The sequence below is a fragment of the Scyliorhinus canicula genome, unplaced genomic scaffold (assembly GCF_902713615.1).
Source record: "Scyliorhinus canicula unplaced genomic scaffold, sScyCan1.1, whole genome shotgun sequence".
In the NCBI taxonomy this organism is placed as follows: domain Eukaryota; kingdom Metazoa; phylum Chordata; class Chondrichthyes; order Carcharhiniformes; family Scyliorhinidae; genus Scyliorhinus; species Scyliorhinus canicula.
This window is the reverse complement of record NW_024055987.1, coordinates 5,232-31,720: the sequence shown is the minus strand read 5'-3', so window position 1 is coordinate 31,720 and position 26,489 is coordinate 5,232. Positions and strand designations below refer to the sequence as shown.

General features: G+C 46.6%; 1 protein-coding gene across 1 annotated transcript in view; it reads right to left on the bottom strand.

Moving 5' to 3' along the window:
- LOC119961407 (carboxypeptidase inhibitor SmCI-like) overlaps window positions 1–25,937 on the bottom strand; it is a 31,822-nt gene extending 5,885 nt beyond the window's left edge. Inside the window, exons 1-4 of the mRNA XM_038788796.1 lie at window positions 25,802–25,937; window positions 21,093–21,269; window positions 5,562–5,735; window positions 329–502 (exon numbers count right to left, since the gene is read on the bottom strand). Coding sequence (XP_038644724.1) covers window positions 329–502; window positions 5,562–5,735; window positions 21,093–21,269; window positions 25,802–25,937 — 661 coding nt within the window. The remainder of the gene's footprint in view (window positions 1–328; window positions 503–5,561; window positions 5,736–21,092; window positions 21,270–25,801) is intronic.
- Between the last annotated feature and the right edge of the window lie 552 nt (window positions 25,938–26,489).

The window sequence follows — 26,489 nt, the reverse complement described above, 5'->3', positions numbered from 1 at the left end:
GAATTTTACAAATTTTAAATCTCTTGGATTTGTGAATTCAGAAATAAAAATGTAAAGTTAGCTTTTACAAAATATTAAAGCAGTATTCGTTAGATATAAACTTGTCGACAGAATGATCTGGCAAAATATTTTAATGATTTTTTTAAGAGCTGGAAAGATCATATTGATGGAAATCCATTTAGCACCAGAATATTGCAATTTTATATTTTGATCTCTTCAGCAGGAACTCTTACCCTTCCTGTCACAAGTTCTTTTTCTCAAATGAACATGCACTTTAGAAAAAGCTGGACATTATTGCAAAGGAAATAATGTTGGAACAGAAATGTACCTGCAGGTGGGCAATTCGTTTGGCACTCCGACATAGTTTCAAAGTTGTTTGCATTCCCCCTACATCCTCCGTATGTAAATTGCTCACAGGCATTTGTGGCGCTATTGTAATAATAACGGGTAATGCTTGCCCTACAACTTCCCACTTCACGTGGCATAGAGCAGATGTGATCGTCTAGAAAAATACAAATTGTTGCATGTAACATCTGTAGAATTACATAATAATTGATTTAATAAACAAAGATCTTGGTTACTACAAAAGTAATAACATGAGGGTCATGATTTATAGGCCGTGTTGTGCCTGCAAGGTGGCAAGGAATGGTCGGTAGAAGGCGGGAGATTCCACTTCTGGGATCTACCCAGCTCACCGCGTCTCGTGAGATATTGCAGGTTCCGTGTAACATCCCGATCTAAAATCCCACCCATTGCGGGCAGGATCACTATCTGGCAAATCTGCACATTAGTCTCACTCTATTATGCCTCGGAGACGTCGGGTGAGTGCCGTGCAGTGCTGTTGCCCACAAATGCAGAGCAGATGGAACGGCATTTGTTTGGGTCTCCCAAAGGAACAGAAGCTCCCAGATGGTTAACCACTTCGGCAGGCTGGCATCCAGGGACTGCAGGTGCTACCTTGGCACTGCCAGCCTGGCATTCTGCTAATGCCACCAGGGTGCCAGCCAAGCACTGTCAAGGTGCCCAGGTGGCACTGGGAGGGGCACTGCATGACGTTCATAGCTGGATTCTGCCGCTTGAGTTTCTGTTTGTATGCCGGGAGAAGAAGAAACGTCTAGTGGTCTGATTTCCCAAAGTGCGGTCGGGGGATGGAACGGTAGGCGCCCTTGATTTTGGAGTAGCAGTGGTCACGAGTGTTGTCGCCCCTGGTGGGACAGGAGATGTGCTGTTGGAATTTTGGCACTAACCCACTTGAGGTTGGAATTTTATACGTTTATTAGGAACAAGAGGGTAGCTTCGAGAAAGAGTTGGTCCGCTCAAGGATACAGGAGCAAAATTATGTGTAGGGCCAAAGGAAGTAGGTGGGATCCTTAATGAGTATTTTGCATCGGTATTCACAAAGGAGAGGGACACGTTGATTGGTGGTGTCTCAGAGGGATGTGTAATTATTTTAGAATAGTTCGTTAATTCGAGAAAGGAAGTGGTTGGTGTGTTAAAAAGCATTCAAGGTAGATAAATCCCCAGGGCCAGATGGCATTTATCCTAGATTCCTGAGGGAGACAAGAGATGAAATTGGTAGGTTTCTGACAGAAATCGTTTTGTCCTCATTGGCGACAGGTGAGATCCCGGAGGATTGGAAGATAGCCAATGTTGTACCGTTATTTAAGAAGGATTGCAAGGATAACCTTAATTATAGGCCATTTAGCTTGATGTGAGTGACAGTGATATTGTTGGAAAAGATTCTCAGAGATAGGGGGGTTGGACTTTCCGATTCCGGGGCTATGTCCCCGCACCGGTGTGGGAACAGTGAGAAAATGGTGCAAAACGGCCACCGATTCCCCGTTTTGCTCGGGGCTAGCAGGACGCAGCATACAGCACCCGGCATTCATGCTGATACACACCGGAGTATTGCCGGGTCTGTGGTTGCAGCATAGACACAGCAGTGGCCTGCAGCGGGCCGCACCATGCTATATGCAGAGGCCGCTCGTGGACCTGGCCCGCGAAATAGTGTCCCCCACCTTTGGCCGGCTCGAGCGCCCCAGGACCATCCTCACATGGTGCCCGCAGCCCCGAATACAGTCCCACCCTGCCTGCGGATTGGCCCTCACCCAACTGTGGTGATGCTGGACTGAGTCCGCAGCCACCATGCCAAGTTCCTGACTGGTGAGACCATGAGTGACCCACGCCTTCGGGAACTCGGCTGGTCGGGGGCGGAGCATCATGGAGCGGGCCTCAGGCAATGTCCTGAGTCAGTTGATACGTTGCGCCAAGTACTCCTAGAGTACGCCACTTTTGAGGGGATGGATCATCATGAAAGCGGCGCGGCCCCCGATTTGGTTAGAAACTTGGATTCTTTGGCCGATTGCCTAACATGATTTCGGCGTCAGTGACCGGAGAATCCAGCCCAGGATCTATACACATTTGGAAGTGAATAGTCTTATTAGCGACAGTACAGCATGGATTTGTATGAGGGAGGTCATGTCTCACTAGTTTAATTGAATTTTTTGCAGCGGTGACAAAAATGATTGACGAGAGAAGAGCTGCGGATGTTGTCTACATGGACTTTAGTAAAGCGTTTGAGAAGGTCCCTCATGGAAGGCTGGTGCAAAAGATTACATCACATGGGGTCAGGGGTGAACTAGCTGCATGGATTCAGAACTGGCTTGGTCATAGAAGACAGAGGACAGCAGTGGAAGGGTCCTTTTCAGAATGGAGGTCTGTAACTAGTGGGTGTTCCGCAGGATTCAGTACTGGGACCTCTGCTCTTTGTAATATAATAAATGACTTGGATGAAAATGTAACGGATCTGATTAGCAAGTTTGCGGATGATACTAAGATTGCAGGAAGTTGCGGATAGGGATGAAGATTGTCAGAGAAGAGAAAGGATATAGATAGGCTGCAAAATTGGGCAGAGAAATGGCAGATGGAATTTAATCTGGACAAATGCGAGGTGATGCAATTTGGTAGATCTAATTCAGGTGGGAGTTAGGAAATAAATGGCAGAACCATCAGGAGCTTAGAGACTCAGAGAGATCTGGGCGTGCAGGTCAACAGATCCTTAAAAGTGGCAGCAAAGGTGGAAATGGTGGTAAAGAAAGCATTTGGCATGCTTGACCGTCATGGGACGGGGATCGAGTATAAAAGCTTGAAAATTATGTTGCAGTTATATAGAAAGTTGGTTAGGCCACATTTGGAATACTGTGTCCAATTCTGGTCACCACACTGCCAGAAGGACGTGGAGGCTTTGGAGAGAGTACAGAAAAGGTTTACCAGGATGTTGCCTAGTATGGAGGGTATTAGCTATGAGGAGAGATTGAATAAACTGGGATTGTTCTCCCGAGAGAGACGGAGGCAGGGGCGACCTGATAGAAGTTTATAAAATGATTAGGGGTATAGATAGGATGAACATTTGGAGGCTTTTTCCCAGGGCGGAATTTAAATTACAAGGAGATACAAGTTCAAGGTTAGGGGGGACAGGTTCAGTGGAGATGTGTGGGGAAAGTTTTTGACATGGAGGGTGGTGGTGGCCTGGAATGCACTGTCAAGTGGTTGAGGCAGATATGTTAGCGACCTTTAAGACTTATCTGGATAGGAACATGAACAGATGGGGTTTAGAAGGATACAGGTGGTTGGTCTAGGTCAGACAGGAGATCGACGCAGGCTTGGAGGGCCGAAGGGCCTAGTTCCTGTGCTGTATTTTTCTTTGTTCTTTGCTCTTTGTACTTTGTGAAGACTGTGTGGCCACAAATCATACAGACAGCGAGAAATCACGGGGAATCGGCAATTGAATTGCCACAACTATTTTATAATGTTGTAAAGTACCTTTCAGAGATAGCTGCATGATTGCAGAGCCACAAGAAATGAATCCACAACATGTTTACCACATCCCTTATGATTGATTGGAGCCTTGTGTTTTGTACAGTAATTAAGCCCAAAGTATTATATCATTATAATAACACAACACATAATAGACCTATTCTGAAAGACAGACCTGCTACTTTTAGCCCAGCTCCTCTTTTGTAATATTTGAGTTGGGTGTGATGACATTGGAGATTGTCTCAATGGTGCCTGGCCTGATTGTATGGCAGCAATAGAGTGTCACAGGCGGGTTTAGCTCACTAGGCTAAATCGCTGGATTTTAAAGCAGACCGAGCAGGCCAACAGCACGGTTCAATTCCCGTACCAGCCTCCCTGGACAGGCGGCGGTGGAATGTGGCGACTCGTGGCTTTTCACAGTAACTTCAATGAAGCCTACTTGTGACAATAAGCGATTTTCATTTCATTTAATTTCATTGTGCAAGTGTAATATTCTCTCTTTAAAATATGACATCATCAATACAGGGAGTGGAGTGTTCCCAATTAGAATAAATCTCAATGAAAGGGTGGAATTTGACAAATTTAAATCTCTTGGGTATTGTAGCCACCTGGGGTGGCCATGTGCCGATTACAAAATGGACACTGCAAAGTATGAAGGGAAAAATGGACAATGCTGAGAAAACAAGCAGGTGCAAGGTTTGTCTGTTGATTGGAGTTGTAGCTCCCAGACAAGACCGATACTGCAAAGCCATTACCATACTAATGAGCCATCTCCGGGGACAAAAGAGAAACATTTAGGTAAATGATACTAAAGCAGACACCCCGGCGCCAGAGGAGACTAGAACAAAGCAGGCCAACGGCCACCTAGGGCACTGCCCAGCAATCAGGGCAGCCATCCCCTTTATTAGAGGAAATCAATACCAATGATCAGGATATGGTCCAATTAATTGGGACCAAGTTCAAGGCAATGCCCAAAAGCGCGCAAAGCCTCTTTGGGTATAAGAAGAAGCCCCCAAGAGAGAATCGTTCTTCTTGGCCTTGGCTCTCAGCGATGAGAGAGCTGCCTAGCAGCTGCACCAGAACAAGTAAGTCCAAAGTCAATGCTACGAGACAGACGCTCCTAGCTACTATTCCGTACCAGCTCGACCCCCGCAGCCTCAGAACTGGACAACGGCCATTGTTCCTCTGACTGAGTGGGCAAACAAAGCTAAGTATAAGCTTTAGTAGTAGTGATTGTTTAGTTGGTAGAGTTTGTGCATGCGTATAATTAACTGTGTGTGTAAATAAATGAGCATTGATTTTGAACTTACTAACTGGTGTATCGAGTCTTCAGTATTTGGTTTTGAACCCTGTGGCGGTATCGAAAGATACCTGGCGACTCTTGGGCAAACGTGATTAGAATTAAGGAAGGCGACCATATTAACTGCCTTAAACAGAGCCAATTAAAGAGAGAACACAACGAGCAACAGTATGTGAATTCAGAAATAAAAATGTAAAGTCAGCTTTTACAAAATATTAAAGCAGTCTCGTTGGATATAAACTTGTTGACAGAATGATCTGGCAAAATATTTTGAAGATTTTTTTTAAATGCTGGAAAGATCATACTGACAGAAATCCATTTAGCAGGAGAATAAATGCAATTTTATATTTTGTACTCTCAACAGGAACTCTTACCGTTCCTGTCACAAGTTATTTTTCTCAAATGAACATGCCCTTTTGAAAAAGCTGTTGGGTCAGAAACTTACCGACAGTTGGGCAATTCCTTTGGCACTCCGACATAGATACAAAATTGTTTGTATTCCCCCCACAGCCTCCGTACGTAAATTCCTCACAGGCCGTTGTGGCGTTATTGTAATAAAAACGGATAAATCTTGCCCTACATCTTCCCACTACACGTGGCAGAAAGCAGGCGTGATTGTCTAGAAAAATACAAATTGTTGCATGTAACATCTGTAGAATTACATAATAATTGATTCAATAAACAGAGATCTTGGTTACTACAAAAATAATAACAGGAGGGGCCTGATCTATTGGCCGTGTTGCGTCTGCAAGATGACAAGACATGGCTGGTAGAAGCCAGGAGATCCCTCTTCTGTGACCTACCAAGTTCGCCACGTCTCGTGAGATATAACAGGATCTTATGAAGCATCACAATCTAAATCCCGCCCATTGCAGGCAGGATAACTATCTGGCAAATCTGCACATTAGAGTGAGATAACTAGTCTCACTCTATTACTCAATTGCTAGATCCACTGAGGGCCTGGAACTAACCCCTTTGCCTCGGAGACCTCGGGCGAGCACGGTTCAGTGCTGGTCCCCACAAAAGCAGAGCAGATGGAATGGCACTTGGTGGGACTCCAAAGGAATCGGAGGCCCCCAGATGGTTGACCTCTTCGGCAGGGTGACATTTTGGAAATGTAGATGCCTTTGTGGCATCTTTGCACTGCCAGCCTGGCACCCTGCTAATGCCATCTTGGTGCCAGCCAAGCACAGCCAAGGTGCCCAGGTGGCATTGGCAGGGGCACTGCCTGGCTGGTGGTGCCTTGCTGACATTTTTCCTGTGGTGGAGTTTGGTCTGGCGGTGCCTTGCGTGTGTGGGATGGAGGTTGGGGCGGAACCTGAGACCCCCTCATAGGTGAATTGGGTCTTTGGATGGTTGTGGGTTGAGTGTTAGGGATGACATCGAAAAATAGCAGCCCAATCTCTTCCTGTATTGAGGAGTTCTGGCGAGTGGAACTCCTGAGTGCAGGAAACAGGAATAAGTGCAGCCTCGAAGGGGAGTTCCCCGCTGAGGCTGCAAATTGCAACACAGTCCCGAAAGATAACGTAGTGTTGCTTGCCTCTAGGAGCACCGGGAAATACCGGGAAAAATGTGCTCATCACAGGATTCCAAATTGGTTAGATCGCACTGAATTGAAATCGGAACCATTTCTGGTGAGTAAACTCCCTCCAGTAGTTAGTGCCAAAAATGCACCCCGACATGTGTAATATTCCACACGGTGTCATAATATCCACACATGTATATAATGAGATGCAGACACACAGGATGACCAATGAACACACAAAACAGAACAACCAATCACCAGACAGGACACCACCACTATAAAGCTCACAGGGCATTAAGACTCCCGCTCTTTTCGGGACATACTGAGACAGTCAGAGTGCACAAGTCAGTGGACATTATTGCCATGTGGTAGCGAATAAGTCTGGTCGAGCCAGTAAGAGGTCATCAGTAGGATTAGTAGAGCGTCAACCTACAGCTGAACATGTACAGCAGTTCATAGTTAAATCAGTGTTGGATCATCTCCGGTGTCAGACGTTTGTTTCTAGCTTTCCTGCATCCAGTTACAGTCAACGTCGAACCAACCTGCCAAACACATCACACGGGGTGGGAATGATGATCGTCCTGTGGTCCTTACGGAGTACAAGCCAGGGGTGGGGGATCTCTATTAACCTCTGTATAAATAGTCGGCCAGTAAGGCACTGACCAGAGCAGGAACCGGGAGAGATCTACCGGGCAGTGTAAATATTGTTTGTAAATAAAACAATGTTTCATTATTTAATTTGGTGTGGACTGCCCGTGTCCTTATTAAAAAATGAATCTTGCCATTCCTGGCTCCCTCGCTGACTGATTCGTCCAACTTGAATCTCAGCTGCTTGTCGCAAACAAAGGGGAGCTATTTATCAGCACTCCCTCCCACTCACTCCCAGTCTGTACACAGACATGACAGCGTGCAGACCTGTTTCTCTCTTTGGCGATGCTGACCTGATCAGACTTCTCAATGCCGTCGATGAGAGATGGGGAACCCTGTTCCCCTGACGTGGTTGTAAAACCAGCTGCAGGGTCAGCAATGGCAGGGAGGCAGTGGCAGCTGCAATGAGTGTGGGCAGTGTGACCAGGGGGACCGCCGTCCAATGTAGGAAGAAGACAATTAACCTACAATAAGCTGCAATGGTAAGTTACCACCTCCCTTCTGACATCAGTTCCACCTGTACCCCTCAATTGCCCAAACCCTCCCCCCAATCCACATGCTGACACCTTGTAACCCCAAAATCTGATCTTCAAGCTTGTTTCTCAGATTCCTCTGGTACCCACCAGCACAGCCATTTCATGTCCAGGTGCAGTATCCACACATGCCACCTGCTATAGACATCCCTGACCCATCAAACGTGCAGCTCACAAGGTCCCCTCTTTGGACCCGCAGGAGAACCTAGTCCATAATAAGAGGGAAAGGGTGAAGACGGGGAGCGTGGAGTCCCAGAGATCTGAGTCCTCACATCCTTTGAGGAATGGGACCTGGAGATCACGGGGCTGTCCAAGGAGAGAGAAGTGACCAAGAGCAAGATTGGCCTGCACCAGAGAGGTGAGGATCCATTGCCCGTTCACCCAGATGACCTGTCTCAAGAGAGTTGTTGATGTCCCAACAAATATCCTTCCATTTCACTGATCACATGTCCATTGTGTTGAAGGATTGCCATCTGATGAGGCTAGACCTTCCGGAGTCGTTCCAATGTGCTGTGACCCAAGAGACCACCGCAGAGGAGAGCTCCAAGAAGAACCTCGGTGATGTGTCACAGCTATCACCTGCACCCTCCAGGAGTGCAGATTCACACATCTTGGAGGGCTTATAGGCTTTGGGAACACAATCTGATAAGTATCGCACAGCTGCTGATGCACATCAGGTGGCGGAAGGAACATCCAAGGGAGACAGCTGTCGGAGGACTGCGGAATCCCAGCATACAGCTGGGTCACAACCAGATGCTTTGCCTTTGGACAGGTAGTTCCCGAGCTGCTACAGATGAGAGGCCAGAGCTGTGAGATTGAGAAGGGGGTATTAGCAATATTCCAGTGACTGTAAGGCTGATTGGAGGAGTCCCAGAGTCTTCAGGCTCAGAGGATGGTGCCGGCAATGCGTGGCACCCAGCCTAACACTGCTAGTGTGGTGAACTCAATGGAAAACCTGGAGCACAGCATCCGCACCTTGGGTGGTGGTGTTCAAGCCATGGCTAAATCCATGACAACCATTGCTGAGGGCCTCAACATCATATTCCAGTCGATGATGGGCATGCCCCAGACACAGGTAGACATTGTCGAGGCACTCCAGAGCGTGGCCCAGTACTGAGGACCATCGCTGAGGGTGTCAGCACCATACAGCAGAAAATGGGGAGCCTCCAGGACTGACACAGCCAGATGACTCAGAGGCCTCTGAAACTTACTCCAGCTGCTGCTCCCTCCCATGGAGTCCCTCAGGGCCCTACGGGCACCCTAATGTTTGAGGAAGTGCTGGAGGCCAATCTGAGTTCTGCCACCAACAAAATTATGGCGGTCTCCAGTTCTTCTGATTTGTCTCCTCCTAACACCTGGCATCTCAAGGGTTTCAGCAGAACAGGGTGACAGGCGATGCCTGTGACACCAGTAACTCGGCTGGGATTCTCCGGCTCCAGGCTCTCCAAAGGATGTCCACCAAGGGCGTCAAAGCTCACAGAGTGCGGAAAACAGTAGGCTGCCTCCAGCTCCAATGTGCATCCTGGGGAAATAATTCGGCTTAACGGCAGAGCACGGAAGACTAAGAAGGTTAAGGATCACTGAATGGGCACTGGGGGGTGGGGTGGGGGGGGGGGTAGGGGGGGGGACACCATCGGTAGCAGGCAATAGTCCATAGTATTAATTGTTCACCTGAAGGCTTTCTCACATGATTCTACATTTTTGCTGGACTGTACCCCCCCCACCCCCCCCCCCCCCCCCCCCCCACCCTCCCACCCGTTGCCCCTGCTCTCTGACTGCAGTGGCATGCCATGGGAAAATTATGGGTGAGGGCCGGTTGGCAGCACAAAGACAGGAGTCAGACTACACACAGATCAAGGAGCATCTGAGCTTACTTCACAGTGAGTTATCATCACCCATCATGCTTGTATAATGACCCACTGATAGTGCAACTCAGGGTCAGCACCTGGAATGAAGGTACACAGACCCAGAGATCATGGGACAGGGTGACCAGCATGGGGAGAGGGGTAAATGGGTAGGGAGAGATTAGGTGAGGATGAGAATGGGTGGTAAGGGGGTGAGTTAATGGACAAAGCCACGCCCGTGAGAAGCGAGTGAGGATAAGTGTCTCCCTGGTCCTGTGGGCATGCAGAACCCTCGCCGCCAGCTGTCTTCTGGAATCCATCAGTGCTGAACAATTGGCGCAATTGTCCCATGGTGATTCGTGGGGAGGAAGAAGGTATTCGTGAACGTCCATACCATTTTGAGTGGGCATCTATAAGGAGCAGAAGCATTGGACACAAAAAGGGGCCAGCAGATTTGCATGCAAGCGCACCCAGGGGTGGTCCTGGCCATTCCCAAGGGTGGAGAGAGGCTGATGAGGAAGCTTATGGTGTTCCTGGTAATCCACACATTGTTGCACCATTCGCTCAATGTCGCTGTCGAGTCCTGACCACCACACGTAGCTCTTCATGAGAATTTTCATTTTAGAAACACCCAGGTATCCACTCTGCAAATGTTTGGAAGATCGTGCGCTGACCTGGCATAGGCCTACAGATCTTCTGGGGGTTTTCTTGTAGCTGTTGAGTACTTGTCACCACACGTAGCTCTTCACAAGGATATTCATTTTAGAAAAACCCAGGTGTCCACTATGTAAATCATGTCAGATCGTGCACCGACCCAGCCACGAGATGACCACGTGACCTCCCCACAGGCGGATACCATGCTCCTCACTGAGCTCCTACTGCTCTGCAAGATAGGCTGACAGCTCTTTCTGGGGGGTTTCCTTGTAGAAAGCCACACAGGAAGATGCAATTTAATGCGAAACGGGATTCCCCGTCGGCTGATGGCTGAATTGGGAAAGGCGAAAGGCTGGGGAACCTGCATGAGGGGAAAATCGTGGCCGGGGCCAGGCTCCCAACAGAATATCATGCTCAGGTGCCTCGACAGCAGCATCAATGCATTCTACTCCACACGTACAGTAAACAACATTGGTATATCATTATGGGCCAGATGGTATTCTCCGAAGCCTCTGTGCTTTTCCGCCTCTTGCCGGGATGAAATACCGATGGCGATTCTCACTAGTGTTTTAAAGAAATGGGAATCAAGTGCCATGGCTGATGAAGGAGAGAGCAGAGGTAAGATATTGGGCTGATAATCATGATATTGTCACAAAGATTTCCTGTTGATCCTTAGAAGGATCCTGAGGGATAGAAGTATAAGAACATCATGATATTCAGTGCCACAGGCTACAACGCTGGCTCTCTGCTATCTGAAGGTAATTTGAGCCCTGCTTGTACAACCTTCATGTGCGAGATTGTGTCCAGCTGCAGCTCCTGTTAGACCGCATGACGGCTCTGGAGCTGCGGATGGACTCACTTTGGAGCATCCGAGATGCTGAGGAGGTCGTGGATAGCACGTTCAGTGAATTGGTCACACCGCAGATCAGGATTGGTGACGGATACAAGGAATGGGTGACCAAAAGGCAGAGAAAGAGCAGGAAGGCAGTGCAGGTGTCCCCTGCGGTCATCTCCCTCCAAAACAGGTATAGCCGTTTTGGATACTGTTGGGGGAGATGACTCACCAGGGAAAGGCAGTAGTAGACAGGCTCATGGCACCGTGGCTAGCTCTGCTGCACAGAAGGGCGGGAAAAAGACTGGCAGGGCTATAGCTAGGGGATTCAAATGTAGGGGAGTAGACAGGCGTTTCTGTGGTCGAAAACGAGACTCCCGAATGGTATTTGCCTCCCGGGTGCTCGGGTCAGGGATGTCTCCGATGTCAGGCTGCAGAACATACTGAAGGGGGAGGGTGAACAGCCAGTTGTCGTGGTGCATATAGGGCACCAACGATAGAGTAAAAAAAGGGATGAGGTCCTACAATCAGAATTTAGGGAGTTAGGAGATAAGTTAAAAAGAGGACCTCATAGAACATAGAACATAGAACATAGAACAGTACAGCACAGAACAGGCCCTTCGGCCCTCAATGTTGTGCCGAGCCATGATCACCCTACTCAACCCACGTATCCACCCTATACCCGTAACCCAACAACCCCCCCTTAACCTTACTTTTATTAGGACACTACGGGCAATTTAGCATGGCCAATCCACCTAACTCGCACATCTTTGACTGTGGGAGGGGAAAACTGGAGCACCCGGAGGAAACCAATGCACACAGGGGGAGGACGTGCAGACTCCACACAGACAATGACCCAGCCGGGAGTCGAACCTGGGACCCTGGAGCTGTGAAGCATTTATGCTAACCACTATGCTACCCTGCTGCCCTAAAGTCCTCAAAAGTACCCTGCTGTCCTCAAAGGTAGTAATCTCAGTGCCACGAGACAGTCAGAGTAGAAATTCAAGAATAGTCAGAATGAATACGTGGCTTGAGAGATGGTGCAGGAGGGAGGGGTTCAGATTGTTGGGACATTGGAAACCGTTCTGGGGGTGGTGGGACCATTACAAACCGGATGGTCCTACACCTGGCCAGGACTGGAACCAATGTCCTAGGGGGTGCTTTTGCTAACACTGTTGGGGAGTTTTTAACTAATGTGGCAGGGGGATGGGAACCAGATTAGAAAGTTAGAGGTCAGTAAAGAAGCAGCACTTAAGCCAGTAAGGTACGAGACAATAAACTCAATGTGACTAAGGGGAAGAGTAGATAGGGAAGAGATGATGAATGCAAAGGTGGTCTGAGGTGCATTTATTTTAATGCGAGAAGTGTAGCAGGGTAAGGCAGATGAACTTAGGGCTTGGATCAGTACCTGGGAATATGATGCTATTGGTATTACTGAGACTTGGTTGAGGGAAGGGCAGGACCGGCACCTGAATATCCCAGGGTATAGATGCTTCAGAGGGATAGAGAGGGGTAAAATGGTGGAGGAGTTGCATTATTCGTCAGCGATGATATCACAGCTGTGATTAAGGAGGGCACGATGGAGGATTCGAGCACTGAGGCAATATGGGTGGAGCAGAGAAATAGGAAGGGTGCAGTAACATTGTTGGGACTTTACCTCAGGCCTCCAAAAAACGAGCATGAAGTAGAGGTACAAATATGCAGACAGATTATGGAAAAATGTAGGAGCAATAGGGTAGTCGTGATGGGAGATTTTAACTTCCCCAACATTGAATGGGATTCGTGCAGTGTTGGAGGCATAGATGGAGCAGAGTTTGTAAGGAGCATCCAGGAGAGTTTTTTAGAGCAGTATGTAAATAGTCCAACTCGGGAAGGGGCCATACTGGACCTGGTATTGGGGAATGATCCCGGCCAAGTGGTTGATGTTTCAGTCGGTAATTTGGGAATAGCGATCACAATTCCGTAAGTTTTAGAATACTCATGGACAAGGACAAGAGGGGTCCGAAAGGAAGAGTACTAAATTGGGGAAAGGCAGAGTATAACAAAATTCGGCAGGAGCTAGGGAATGTGGGTTGGAAGCAGCTGTTTAAGGGTAAATCCACATTTGAAATGTGGAAGTCTTTTAAGGAAAGGTTGATTAGAATGCAGGACAGACATGTTCCTGTGAAAATGAAAGATAGAAATGGCAAGATTAGGGAACCATGGATGATGGGTGAAATTGTGAGACTAGCTAAGATGAACAAGGAAGCATACATAGGATCGAGGCAACTCAAAACTGATGAAGCTTGGAGGAATATCGGGAAAGTAGGACTAATCTCAAACGCGCAATAAAGAGGGCTAAAAGGGGTCATGAAATATCTTTGGCTAACAGGGTTAAGGAAAATCCCAAAGCATTTTATTCGTATATAAGGAGCAAGAGGGTAACTAGAGAAAGGATTGGCCCACTTAAAGACAAAAGAGGGAATTTATGCATGGACTCAGAGGAAATGGGTGAGATTCTTACTGAGTACTTTGTATCAGTATTCACAAAGGAGAGGGACAAGACGGATTGTTGAGGCTAGGGATGGATGTTTAAAATACTCTAGGTCAAGTTGTCATACAGAAGGGGAAGTTTGGGTATTCTAAAAGACATTAAGGTGGACAAGTCCCCCAAGACCGGATGGGATCTATCCCAGTTACTGAGGGAAGCAAGGGTCGAAATAACTGTGGTCTTAACAGATATCTTTGCAGCATCCTTGAGCACGGGTGAGGTCCCGGAGGACTGGAGAATTGCTAATGTTGTCCCTTTGTTTAAGAAGGGTAGCAGGGATAATCCAGGGAATTATGGACCTGTGAGCTTGACGTCTGTGGTAGGCAAACTGTTGGAGAAGATACTGAAGGATAGGATCTATTCACACCTGGAGAAAATAGACTTATCAGTGTTAGGCAGCATGGTTTTGTGCAGGAAAGGTCATGTCCTACAAACCTAATAGAATTCTTTGAGGAAGTGACAAAGTTAATTGATGAGGGAAGGGCTGTAGATGTCGTATACATGGACTTAGTAAGGCGCTTGATAGGGTTTCCCATGGCAGGTTGATGGAAAAAATGAAGTCGTATGGGGTTCAGGGTGCACTAGCTAGATGGATAAAGAACTGGCTTGGCAACAGGAGACAGAGAGTAGTGGTGGAAGGGAGTGTCTCAAAATGGAGAAGGGTGACTAGTGGTGTTCCACAGGGATCCGTGCTCAGACCACTGATGTTTGTGATCTACATAAATGACCTGGAGGAAGGTATAGGTGGTCTGATGAGCAAGTTTGCAGATGATACTAAGATTGGTGGAGTTGCAGATAGCGAGGAGGACTGTCAGAAAATACAATGAAATATAGATAGATTGGAGAGTTGGGCAGAGAAATGGCAGATGGAGTTCAATCCAAGCAAATGCGAGGTGATGCATTTTGGAAGATCAAATTCAAGAGCGGACTATATGGTCAATGGAAGGGTCTTGGGGAAAATTGATGTGCAGAGATATCTGGGCGTTCAGGTCCATTGTACCCTGAAGGTGGCAACGCAGGTTGATAGAGTGGTCAAGAAGGCATACAGCATGCTTGCCTTCATCAGACGGGGTATTGAGTACAACAGTTGACAGGTCATGTTACAGTTGTATAGGACTTTGGTTCGGCGGCATTTGCAATACTGCATGCAGTTCTGGTCGCCACATTACCAGAAGGATGTGGATGTCTTGGCGAGGGTGCAGAGGAGGTTCACCAGGATGTTGCCTGGTATGGAGGGTGCTAGCTATGAAGAAAGGTTGAGTAGATTAGGATTGTTTTCATTGGAAAGACGGAGGTTGAGGGGGGGACCTGATTGAGGTCGACAAAATTATGAGAGGTATGGACAGGGTGGATAGCAACAAGCTTTTCCCAAGCGTGGGGGTGTCAGTTACAAGGTGTCACGATTTCAAGGTGAGAGGGGAAAGTTTAAGGGAGATGTGCGTGGAAAGTTTTTTACACAGAGGGTGGTGGGTGCCTGGAACGCTTTACCAGCGGAGGTGGTAGAGGCGGGCACGATAGCATCATTTAAGCAGCATCTAGACAGGTATATGAACGGGCGGGAACAGAGGGAAGTAGACCTGGAAAATAGGTGACAGGTTTAGATAAAGGATCTGGATCGGCGCAGGCTGGGAGGGCCGAAGGGTCTGTTCCTGTGCTGTAATATTCTTTGTTCTTTGTTCTTTGTTCTTCCTTCGGGGTAACATTGTCTCCCTGGGCAGCTCTGCTTACACTCCTCTCTGAGGCCTCCTGGTCCTTCAGCATCGCCGGCTGTGTATGGCAGTTGGCAAGCTGGTTGCTGTTACCTCTGATCAGCTGTTCTCCACTCCCTCATTCTCCTTCCCTCACCCTAACATGGGGAACCTCCTCCAGAGTGCACTATTCCACAATCTCTGTACCACTTTTTGTTTCAGTTTTCCCTTTGCCGGAACCTCCTTGTGTGAAGCCTCACTTGCAAAAGCCTCCCTTCAGCTGAACCCTTCAGTGGCTCAATGTCAGAGATTTGCTCAGAGTGCTGAGGAAACAATTTCTTCATTCCTCATGCAGTCTCAGCTGCAGCCTCCAACCCCTCATTGTGCTACTCAGATACTGTCATTTAAACCACCATTGTGCTCCTTCAATGATCCTGTCGGGATCGTCTTCTACCTGTACTTTGTATTTAGTATTTAGTTTTTATTTTAACAACCAAATGAGGGAGAGAGTTGTCAATTGGTGGGGTTGTGTGCCACTCCTGCACAATGTGGGGGATCATGGACACTTCAAGTGGCCCCAGGATTACATGTGTGGAAAGTGCATTCAGTTGCACAAGCTCACTGAGAGCATGATCGGTTGGAGCAGCAGCTGGAAAGCACTGAGGAGCCCACAATTAGCTGAATGCTAATAGCTTCAGAGATGTGGTCACACCCAAGGTACAGGAATATAGATGGGTGACCACCAGACAGGATAGGCATAGAGTGCAGTTCTCCCCAAACTGACCAGTATGCCGTTTGGATATTGATGAGGGGGAAGGTGCATCAAGGACAGCAGCAGCAGTGGACAGAGTGAAGGCTCCACTATCAGCCTCCTGCACAGACGGAGGGGGGTACAAAGCATAGGAAAGTGATAGTGGCAAGGGAATTAATAGTAAGGGTACAGATAGGCACGTCTATAGCCACAAAAACGACTCCAGGATGGTAGTTTGCCTCCCTGGTGCCAGGGTTCTGGATACAGAGCGGGTTGAAAGCATCCTAAAACAGGAGGGAAATCAGACAGAGGTCATGTCCATAATAGCATGAATGACACAGGTAGAAAGAGTAGCGAGGTCCTGCAATGGCAATTTAGGGAGTTAGGTAAAGATTAAAAAGCAAGACATCTTGGGTAGTAATCTCAGAATTACTTCCACTGCCACATGTTAGCGTGGCTAGCAACAGGGATAGAGTGCAGTTGAACACAGCAGGTGTAGAAACTGGGATGATCGTGGTACCAGGGCAAGGCTGGCTAAGAGGATGGGCAGGCTGGGGGAGGTCGAACTCAGTGGGCCTGGAGTGTACCTGCTTCAATGCACGGAGTATAACAGGTGAAACAGATTCATTTAGTGCCTTGATTCACGTGCGGAACCTGGATATGCTTGCTGTAACGGAGACTTGGTTAAAAAAGGAACAGGACTGGCAGCTAAATATTCCAGGATATAGGTGTTTTAGACGAGACAGGGAGGAAGAAAAGAGGAGTTGCAGTACTGGTTAGAGAACATATGACAGTTGTACAGAGGGAGGACACCATGGGAAGTATCAAATAACGAGGGCACTGTGGGTCGAACTCAGAAATAGGAAAGGGGCAGTCACAAGAATGGGGGAGTACTACAGGTCTCCCATCAGCCCACGGGAAGTTGAAGAACAGATATGTCAGCAGATTCTGGATCGATGTAGAAATAATAGGTTTGTTGTAGTGGGTGACTTTAATTTTCCTCCTGTTAGTTGGAAATTCCTTAGGGGCTAGGGGTCTGGATGTTGAGGAATTTGTTAAGTGTATCCATGAAGGTTTTTTGGAAAAATATGTGGATAGTCCGACTAGAGACTATATTGGACCTCGTGCTAAGGAATGATCCCGGTCGGGTCATCAAAGTTGCTGTGGGAGAACATGTGGCGAACACTGACCACAATTCCGTAAGCTTTCGGATACTCATGGAAAAGGACAAGTGTTGTCCTAGGGTTAAGGTGCTAATTGGAGGAAGCCAACTGCAACCAGATTAGGCTGAATTTGGAGCTGTTGTTTGGGAGAGGCTGTTTGAGGGTAAATCCACATTTGGCATTGTGGGAGTCTATCAAGGAGCAATTGATGGGAGTGCAGGGCAGACATGTGCCGGTAAAAAGGAAGGACAGGACACGCAGGATTCTGGAACCATGGATGACCAGGGAAATTGAGAATATAGTCAAAAAGAAAAACAATGCAGCTGTGAGTTGCAGGCAACTAAAACAGATTAAGCACTTGAGAATACAAGAAAAGTAGGCAAGATTTCAAGCAGGGAGTTAGCAGGGCAAAAAGGAGTCACAAAAATGTCCTTGGCAGACAGGAGTAAGGAGAATCCACGGCATTTTATGCATATATTAGGAACAAGAGGGTAGCTTGAGAAAGAGTTGGTCCACACAAGGATAGAGGAGCGAAATTATGGGTAGAACCAAAGGATGTAGGTGATAACCTGAATGAGTATTTTGCATCGGTATTCACAAAGGAGAAGGACACGTTGATTGGTGGTGAATCAGAGGGATGTGTAAACACTTTAGAACAGTCCTTATTACAAGGAAGTAAGTATTAGGTGTGTTAAAAAGCATTAAGGTAGACAAATCCCCAGGGCCTGATGGCATCTATCCTAGATTCCTGAGGGAGACAAGAGACAAAATTGATGGGCTTATGACAGAAATCTTTGTGTCCTTGTTGGCCACTAGTGAGATCCCAGAGGATTGGAGGATTGCGAATGTCGCACCATTATTGAAGAAGGGTTGCAAGGATAACCCAAGTAATTATAGGCCAGTTAGCTTGACAGCAGTGATAGTGAAATTGTTGGAAAAGACTCTCAGAGATAGGGGGCTGGATTCTCCGATTCTGGGGCTACGTCCCCACGCCGGCGTGAGAACAGTGGTGTTTTAACGGCATAGAAAATGGTACAAACGGCCACCGATTCCCCGTTTTGCTGGGGGCCAGCATGCTGGCAGCGTAGAGCACCTGGCTTTAGCTGCCGATACGCTTCAGAGAATTGCCAGATCCATGGCTGCGCATGGAGCATGGCAGCGGCCTGCAGCAGCTGCAGCGTGATACATTGTGGAGTCTGCTTGTGCGCCCGGACCACCCCCCACAGTGCCCCCAGCCCTTATACAGTCCCACCCTGCCTGCCAATTGTCCCTCCCATGACTGTGGCGATGCTGGACTGAGCCCGCAGCCGCCACAACCGAGTTCCCAGTTGGTGAGACCAAGAGTGACTCATGCCATCGGGAACTCGGAATGTCGGTGGCGGGGCATCAGAGAGCGGGCCTCAGGCAATGTCATGAGGTCATCGAGATGTGGGGCCAAGTACTTACCTGGAGTACGCTGTATTAGAGGGGACAGAGCATTGCGAAAGTGGCGCCGCCACCAATTTGGTTGGAAACTTGATTCTCCGGCCGATTGCCGAACCCAATTTAACTGTTTGCTGACCAGAAAATCCGGCCCAGATCTATACACATTCGGAACTGAGTGGTCTTATTAGCGACAGACAGCATAGTTTGTACGAGGAGGTCATGTCTCACTAATTTAATTGAGTTTTTTGAGGAGTTGACAAAAATGATTGACAAGGGAAGGGCTGTGGATGTTGTCGACATGGACTTTAGTAAAGCATTTGATCAGGTACCTCATGGAAGGCTGGTGCAAAAGATTTAATCACATAGGGTCAGGGGATGAACTAGCTGGATGGATTCAGAACTGGCTTGGCCATAGAAGACAGAGGGTAGCAGTAGAAGGGTGTTTTACCGAATGGAGGTCTTTAACTAGTGGTGTACACAGGGGTCAGTACTGGGACCTCTGCTCATATAAACGACTTGGAAGAAAACATGGCGGGTCTGATTAGCAAATTTGCGGATGATACTATGATTGCAGGAATTGCGGATAGGGATGAAGATTGTCAGAATACAACAGGATTTTGATAGGCTGCAAAATTGGGCAGAGAAATGGCAGCGGGAATTTTATCCAGACAAATGTGAGTGATCATTTGGTAGATCCAATTCAGGTGGGAGCTATAAATAAGTGGCATAGAGAGACAGAGAAGCATCTGGGTCCACAGATCCTTAAAAGTGGCAGCACAGTTGGAAATAGTGGTAAAGAAAGCATATGGTATTTTGCCTTCAGAGGGCGGGGGTGTCAAGCATTAAGCTTGAAAATTATGTCGCAGTTATATAGAAAGTAGTTCGGCCTCATTGGAATACTGTGTCCAATTCTGGTCACCACACTGCCAGAAGGACGTGGAGGCTTTGGAGAGAGTACAGAAGAGGTTTACCAGGATGTTGCCTGGTATGGAGGATATTAGCTATGAGGAGAGATTGAATAAACTGGGATTGTTCTCCGTAGAGAGACCGAGGCCTGAGGGGCAACCTGACAGAAGTTTATAAATTATTAAGGATATGGATAGGGTGAACAGTTGGAGGCTTTTTTCCAGGGCGGAATTGAAAATTACAAGTTCAAGGTGAGGGGGGACAGGTTCAGCGGAGATGTGTGGGGAAAGTGTTTTACACAGAGGGTGGTGGTGGCCAGCAATGCACTGCCAAGTGAAGTGGTTGAGGCAGATACGTTAGTGACCTTTAAGATTTATCTGGATAGGCACATGAAAAGACGGATAGAAGGATACAGGCGGTTTGTCTAGACAGGGCACGTGATCGGCGCAGGCTTGAAGGGCCGAAGGGCCTGTTCCTGTGCTGTATTGTTCTTTGATCTTGGCCTTTGTGAAGACTGTGTGACCACAAATCATACAGACAGCGAGAAATCATGGGGATTTGCAATTGAATTGCAACAATTATTTCATAATGTTGTAAAGCACCTTTCAGAGATAGCTGCATGATTGCAAAGCCACAAGAACTGAATCTACAACATGTTTACCACATCCCTTATGAGAGATTGGTGTCTTATGTCTTGTTCAGTAATTAAGCCTAAAGTATTATTTTTTAAATAAATTTGGAGTACCCAATTACTTTTTTTCCAATTAAGGGGCAATTTAGCGTGGCCAATCCACCTAACCTGCACACCTTTGTGTTGTGGGGGTGAAACCCAAGCAGACATGTGGAGAATGTGCAAACTCCACATGGACAGTGACCCAGGGCCAAGCCCAAAGTATTATAATACATAATAGGCCTATACTGAAGACAGACACACCTGCTACTTTTAGCCCAGCTCCTCTTTTGTAATATTTGAGTAGAGTGTGATGACATTGGAGATTGTCTCAATGGTGCCAGGCCTAATTGTATGGCAGCAATAGAACATCATTCACCCATTGTGCAAATGTAATATTCTCTCTTTAAAATATGGACATCATCAATACAGGTGGAGCTGGAAGCAGGTTCCCATTGAGAATAAATCCCAATGAAAGGATGGAATTTGACAAATTTAAAAGCTCTTGGGTATGTGAATTCAGAAATAAAAATCTAAAGTTAGCTTTAACAAAATATTAAAGCAGTATCGTTAGATATAAACTTGTTGACAGAATGATCTGGCAAAATATTTGAAGATATTTTTAAAAGCTGAAAAGTTCATATTGGCAGAAATCCATTTAGCACGAGAATAAAGGCAATTTATATTTTGTTCTCTCAGCTCGAACTCTTACCCTTCCTGTTACAAGTTCTTTTTCTCAAATGAACATGCCCTGTTGAAAAAGCTGTACATTACTGACCAGGAAATTATGTTGGAACAGAAACTTACATGCAGGTTGGCAATTCGTTTGGCACGCTGTCATAGTTTCAAAGTTGTTTGCATTCCCCCCACAGCCTCCGTATGTAAATTGCTCACAGGCCTGGGTGTTTTGATTGTAATAAAACCGGATAATAAAACTTCCCCGACATCTTCCCACTACACGTGGCAGAGAGCAGGCTTGATCGTCTAGATAAATACAAAGTGTCCATGTAACATCTGTAGAATTACATAATAATTGATTTAATGAACTGATATCTTCATTATTACAAAAATAATAACATGAAGGGCATGATCTATTGGCCGTGTTGTGCCTGCAAGATGGCACGGCATGGTCGGTAGAAGCCGGGAGATCGCTATTCTGGGATCTTGGATCTACCCAGTTCGCCACATCCCGCGAGATATAACAGGATCTTATGAAGCATCGCAATCTAAATCCCACCCATTGCTTTCTGGCAAATCTGCACATCAGAGTGAGACAACTAGTCTCACTCTATTATGCACTTAGCAGATCTACTGAGGGCCTGGAATCTAACCCCTTTGCCTCGGAGATCTCGGGCGAGCTCCGTTCAATGCTGGTCCCCACAAATGTAGAGCAGATGGAACGGCACTTGTTGGGATCTCCCACAAGGAATAGCAGGCCCTCAGGTGGTTGACATTTGGGAAGGGTCGCATCCTAGAACTGCAGGTGCAATCTTGGCATCTTGGCACTTCCAGCCTGGAACCCTGCTAATGGCACCTGGGTGCTGTCATAATATACATCTCTGTATATAATGGAGTGCAGAAAGGCAGTGATTGACACACAGGATGTCCAGTGAGCACACAGAACAGAGCAGCCAATCACCAGACAGAACACGACTACTATAAAGTCAAGGGCACCAGTTTTCCCGCTCTCTCGTGACCCAGCCTCTGAGACAGTCAGAGTCCGTAAGCTAGCCAGTGCAAACACCATGTGGTAGCCAGTAAGTCTGCTCAGGCTAGTGTCAGGTCTCCAGACAAGTCAGCATAGTGTCAACCCATAGTTGAACATGTATAATAGTTTCGATGTTAAATAAAATTGTGTTGCATCTCATCAAGTGTTAGAAGTCTGTCTCTCGTTACACTGCATCAAGTGCAGTCCACATCGACCCAGCCTGAAGCTCAAACTCTCTCTCTTTTTCCCTTTCCGCTCTCTTTTTTTCTCTTTCCTCACTCTCTTTTTACCCTTTCTCTTTCTTTTTGTTCTGCTCGGCCTATTCTTTCTTTTTCTCTTTCTTCTCTCTCCTTTTCTTTTCCCTGACCTCTATCTCCATTTTCTTCTTTTTGTTCTTCTCGAGCTATTCTTTCTTTTTCTCTTTATTCTCTCTCCTTTTCTTTTTCCCCAATCTGTATCTCCCTTTCTCTTTCCTTTTTCTCTCATTGTGTATTCAAGCTGTTTTAATTATTTTTCATGTTCAAGTTGCTTAATCTGCAACTGGATCTTTGCCATTTCCAATGAGTCAGATTTTATCTCGGGCAATTTTAAATGTTCAGTGAGCTCCGTAAGTACCTCATCTTTTCACATTCTGTCAGGTAATGTTTAACTGCAATGTTTTTGCCTAAACTAAAAGCCTGTTTTTAGTCTCTTGTCCGCAAGGTACTGCGCGTGACCATCTCCACCCCCAAAACTTCAGTGCCTCTGAATGAGCCATTGTCCACAACACACTCCCTATTTAAACTGGAATACCCCAATATGCTCACCCCTAACTGTCTTACATTCATTAAGCCAATCCAATAAATAGACTTTTATCTCAGACGAGCCCCCAATTTGTTATGGGCCAGGTTTTAGAGAGCCCCAAAGTGTATCATGGAGTTCACCTGATGCGCAACTTTTAATAGATTGTGGTTATGGGGAGCACAGCGGGTCTACTTTCTGGGTGAGATTCAACAGAGATGTACAGTAATTTTAAATTAAAACAATGTTTATTTATGAAACGAGTTAACACTTTATAAACCCACAGTAAACATCTTCACAACTATGAACATCAATAAATCCTCCAAAGAATACAGTACTCTATAAGTTTGTTGCAACAACCATAAGACAGAAAAAAAAACCTTTTATACAGAAAGACATCAGGTTAACTTCGCTACTGAGAGCAGTTACCACTTTGAAATCACTAAATGAACATTCTTAGCTTGCAGAGATTCATACACATCTTGCTGTGACTGCAGCTTCTCCAAATCTAAAACAAAACTAAACACATCCTGTAGCAGATGGCCCAAAGGGAAAGTAAAAGCAGACCGTCCAGCTCCACCCACAGTCTGACATCACTGATAAACACCATTCTGAAAGGTGCTCTCACATGACAAGAGGAGATTTACCTCAGTTAATCCCAGAGTTGAGGGTGTTGGATTACCAGGAGAGGTTAAGAAGACTGGGATTGTACTTGTTGGAATTTTGAAGGATGCAGGGGGAATCTTATAGAAACATCTAAAATTATGAAGGGAATAGCTAGGATATACACGGGGAGGTTGTTTCAACTGGCAGGCGAAAGCAGCTCTAGGGGCATAGCCTCAAAATAAGGGGAAGTAGATTTAGGACTAAGTTTAGGATGAACTTCTCACCCAAAGTGTTGTGAACCTATGGAATTCCCTGCCCAGTGAAGCAGTTAAGGCTCCTTCATTAAATGTTTTCAAGATAAAGATAGCTAGTTTTTTGAGGAATAAAAGAAAAAAAGGATTATGGTGTTCGGGCGGGAAAGTGGAGCTGAGTCCACAAAGGATCAGCCATGATCTTATTGAATGGAGGAGCAGGCTCGAGGGCCAGATGGCCTACTCCTGCTCCTAGTTCTTATGTTCTTATGAACCACATCATTGTGGGCGGGGTCACTTTTTTGGCAAATCTGCATTTTATTAGCAAGGCAGTCAGCCTCACTCTAATGTGCAGATTGCCAAAGTACCTGAGGCTTTGGGAATCAGCAACCTTCGGCAAGCGCAGTTCAGCATTGGTCACCACAAATGAGGACCAGATGGAACGGCACTCGTGGGGGTCTACAAGGAGGTCCCAGCTGCATTACCCTTTGGGGGGTGCTGCCCTGACACTGCTGGTGCAAGCATGGAAGCCTGACAGTACCACCTTGGACACTGCCATCCTGGCACTCTGGCAGTGCAAAAATGCCCAGGTGGCACTGCAAGTTAGCATTGGCACTGCAATGGTGCCAGGTTGGCACTGCCTAGGTGCCACCCTTTAGTTTGTTGAGCGCGTGTGATTGGACCGGGGACTTCCAGCGTAGGTTTTGGGGGGCTCTGGAGGGTGGGTCCCCGGCAAAGAGACTTTCCCATACTGTGTTCAGGCTAGGAGAGATTGGGGATCGCTTTGGGGCCTCAGAGATCAGGCGGATTTTTAAATGAAGTCTTGAGCTCTCGTTACACTGGGAGTTCGGGTGAGCAGATCTCCCCACTGTGCAAAACAGGGCTTTGTGCAGCCTTAGACATTCATTCCCCCTTCAGGCCCCTTGTACAACGCGAGTCACAATGAATAGCTATGTTTTTCTCAGCACTGTGAGTGCCGGGAAGCATGTCACTAAAGCGCTCATGAGGGGGACTTTGTTTCCTTTTGGGAGAATCGCCCTGATGTTTCAAGTTTCAGTGGCTCTTTGTTTTGTTTAGGGAAGTACCCCTTTAAGGGGCAGTCCCTTTTATTTTGTCCCTCAGTTTGTTTAATTTGATTTAATTAGTTGGAATCCGGAAGAGATCACGATCAAGGTGAAACCTGCTCCTGGGCCTGGAGAAACCTGTCATGAACAGGTCCAGGCAGTGGGTGACTAAGGGGGCCGTCGAACCCGACTGTCTGCCCCTCTTAAGCAGCTTCAGCCGTGGCTGGGTACCCCTGGAATACAACCTGTGGTATCCACAGCAACAATCAAACTCTCCATGCTCCATGGGCACCGTAGTGTCTGCCGTGCTTTATTGATCCATTTAATCACCATTTGATTTAATTTTTTTAAAATTTCATTTGCCCTTGTTTTTGTTTAGGGCAATGCTCCTTCAAGGAATGGCCACTTTTAATTTGTCCTCAGTTTGATGATTTAGTTTAATTTGTTGACCTTAAAATAGTTCAAAGTCAATGAGAGGGATGATAACTCATGGTTCAAGGAGAGATGCTTGCAAGTACAGGATCATGTCTTCCTGGAAGGGGCTACACCCAGACTGCAGATTATGGACTGGGGCCCCATTCGTGTGGTACAATGAGGATGGTTCACATGGACACTAAACAGGTCGGGGCTGGAGTGGTTCATGAGACTTAATGTTATCAGCAAAAGCACGTCATTCACCCATTGTGCAAATGTAATATTCTCTTTAAAATCTGGACATCATCAATACAGGTGGAGCTGGAAGCAGGTTCCCATTTAGAATAAATCCCAATGAAAGGATGGAATTTGACAAATTTAAAACCTCTTGGGTATGTGAATTCAGAAATAAAAATCTAAAGTTAGCTTTAACAAAATATTAAAGCAGTATCGTTAGATATAAACTTGTCGACAGAATGATCTGGCAAAATATTTTGAAGATTATTTTTAAAAGCTGAAAAGATCATATTGGCAGAAATCCATTTTGCACGAGAATAAAGGCAATTTTATATTTTGTTCTCTTAGCAGAAACACTTACCCTTCCTGTTACAAGTTCTTTTTCTCAAATGAACATGCCCTGTTGAAAAAGCTGTACATTACTGACCAGGAAATTATGTTGGAACAGAAACTTACCTGCAGGTTGGCAATTCGTTTGGCACTCCGACATAGATACAAAGTTGTTTGCATTCCCCCCACAGCCTCCGTATGTAAATTGCTCACAGGCCTGGGTGTTTTGATTGTAATAAAACGGATAAAACTTCCCCGACATCTTCCCACTTCACGTGGCAGAGAGCAGACGTGATCGTCTAGATAAATACAAAGTGTCCCATGTAACATCTGTAGAATTACATAATAATTGATTTAATGAACTGATATCTTCATTATTACAAAAATAATAACATGAAGGGCATGATCTATTGGCCGTGTTGTGCCTGCAAGATGGCAAGGCATGGTCGCTAGAAGCCGGGAGATCTCTATTCTGGGCTCTTGGGTCTACCCAGTTCGCCACATCCCGCGAGATATAACAGGACCTTATGAAGCATCGCAATCTAAATCCCACCCATTGCTTTCTGGCAAATCTGCACATCAGAGTGAGACAACTAGTCTCTCTATTATGCACTTAGCAGATCTCCTGAGGGCCTGGAATCTAACCGCTTTGCCTCGGAGATCTCGGGCGAGCTCCGTTCAATGCTGGTCCACACAAATGTAGAGCAGATGGAACGGCACTTGTGGGATCTCCCAAAGGAATAGCAGGCCCTCAGGTGGTTGACATTTGGGAAGGGTCGCATCCTAGAACTGCAGGTGACTATCTTGGCATCTT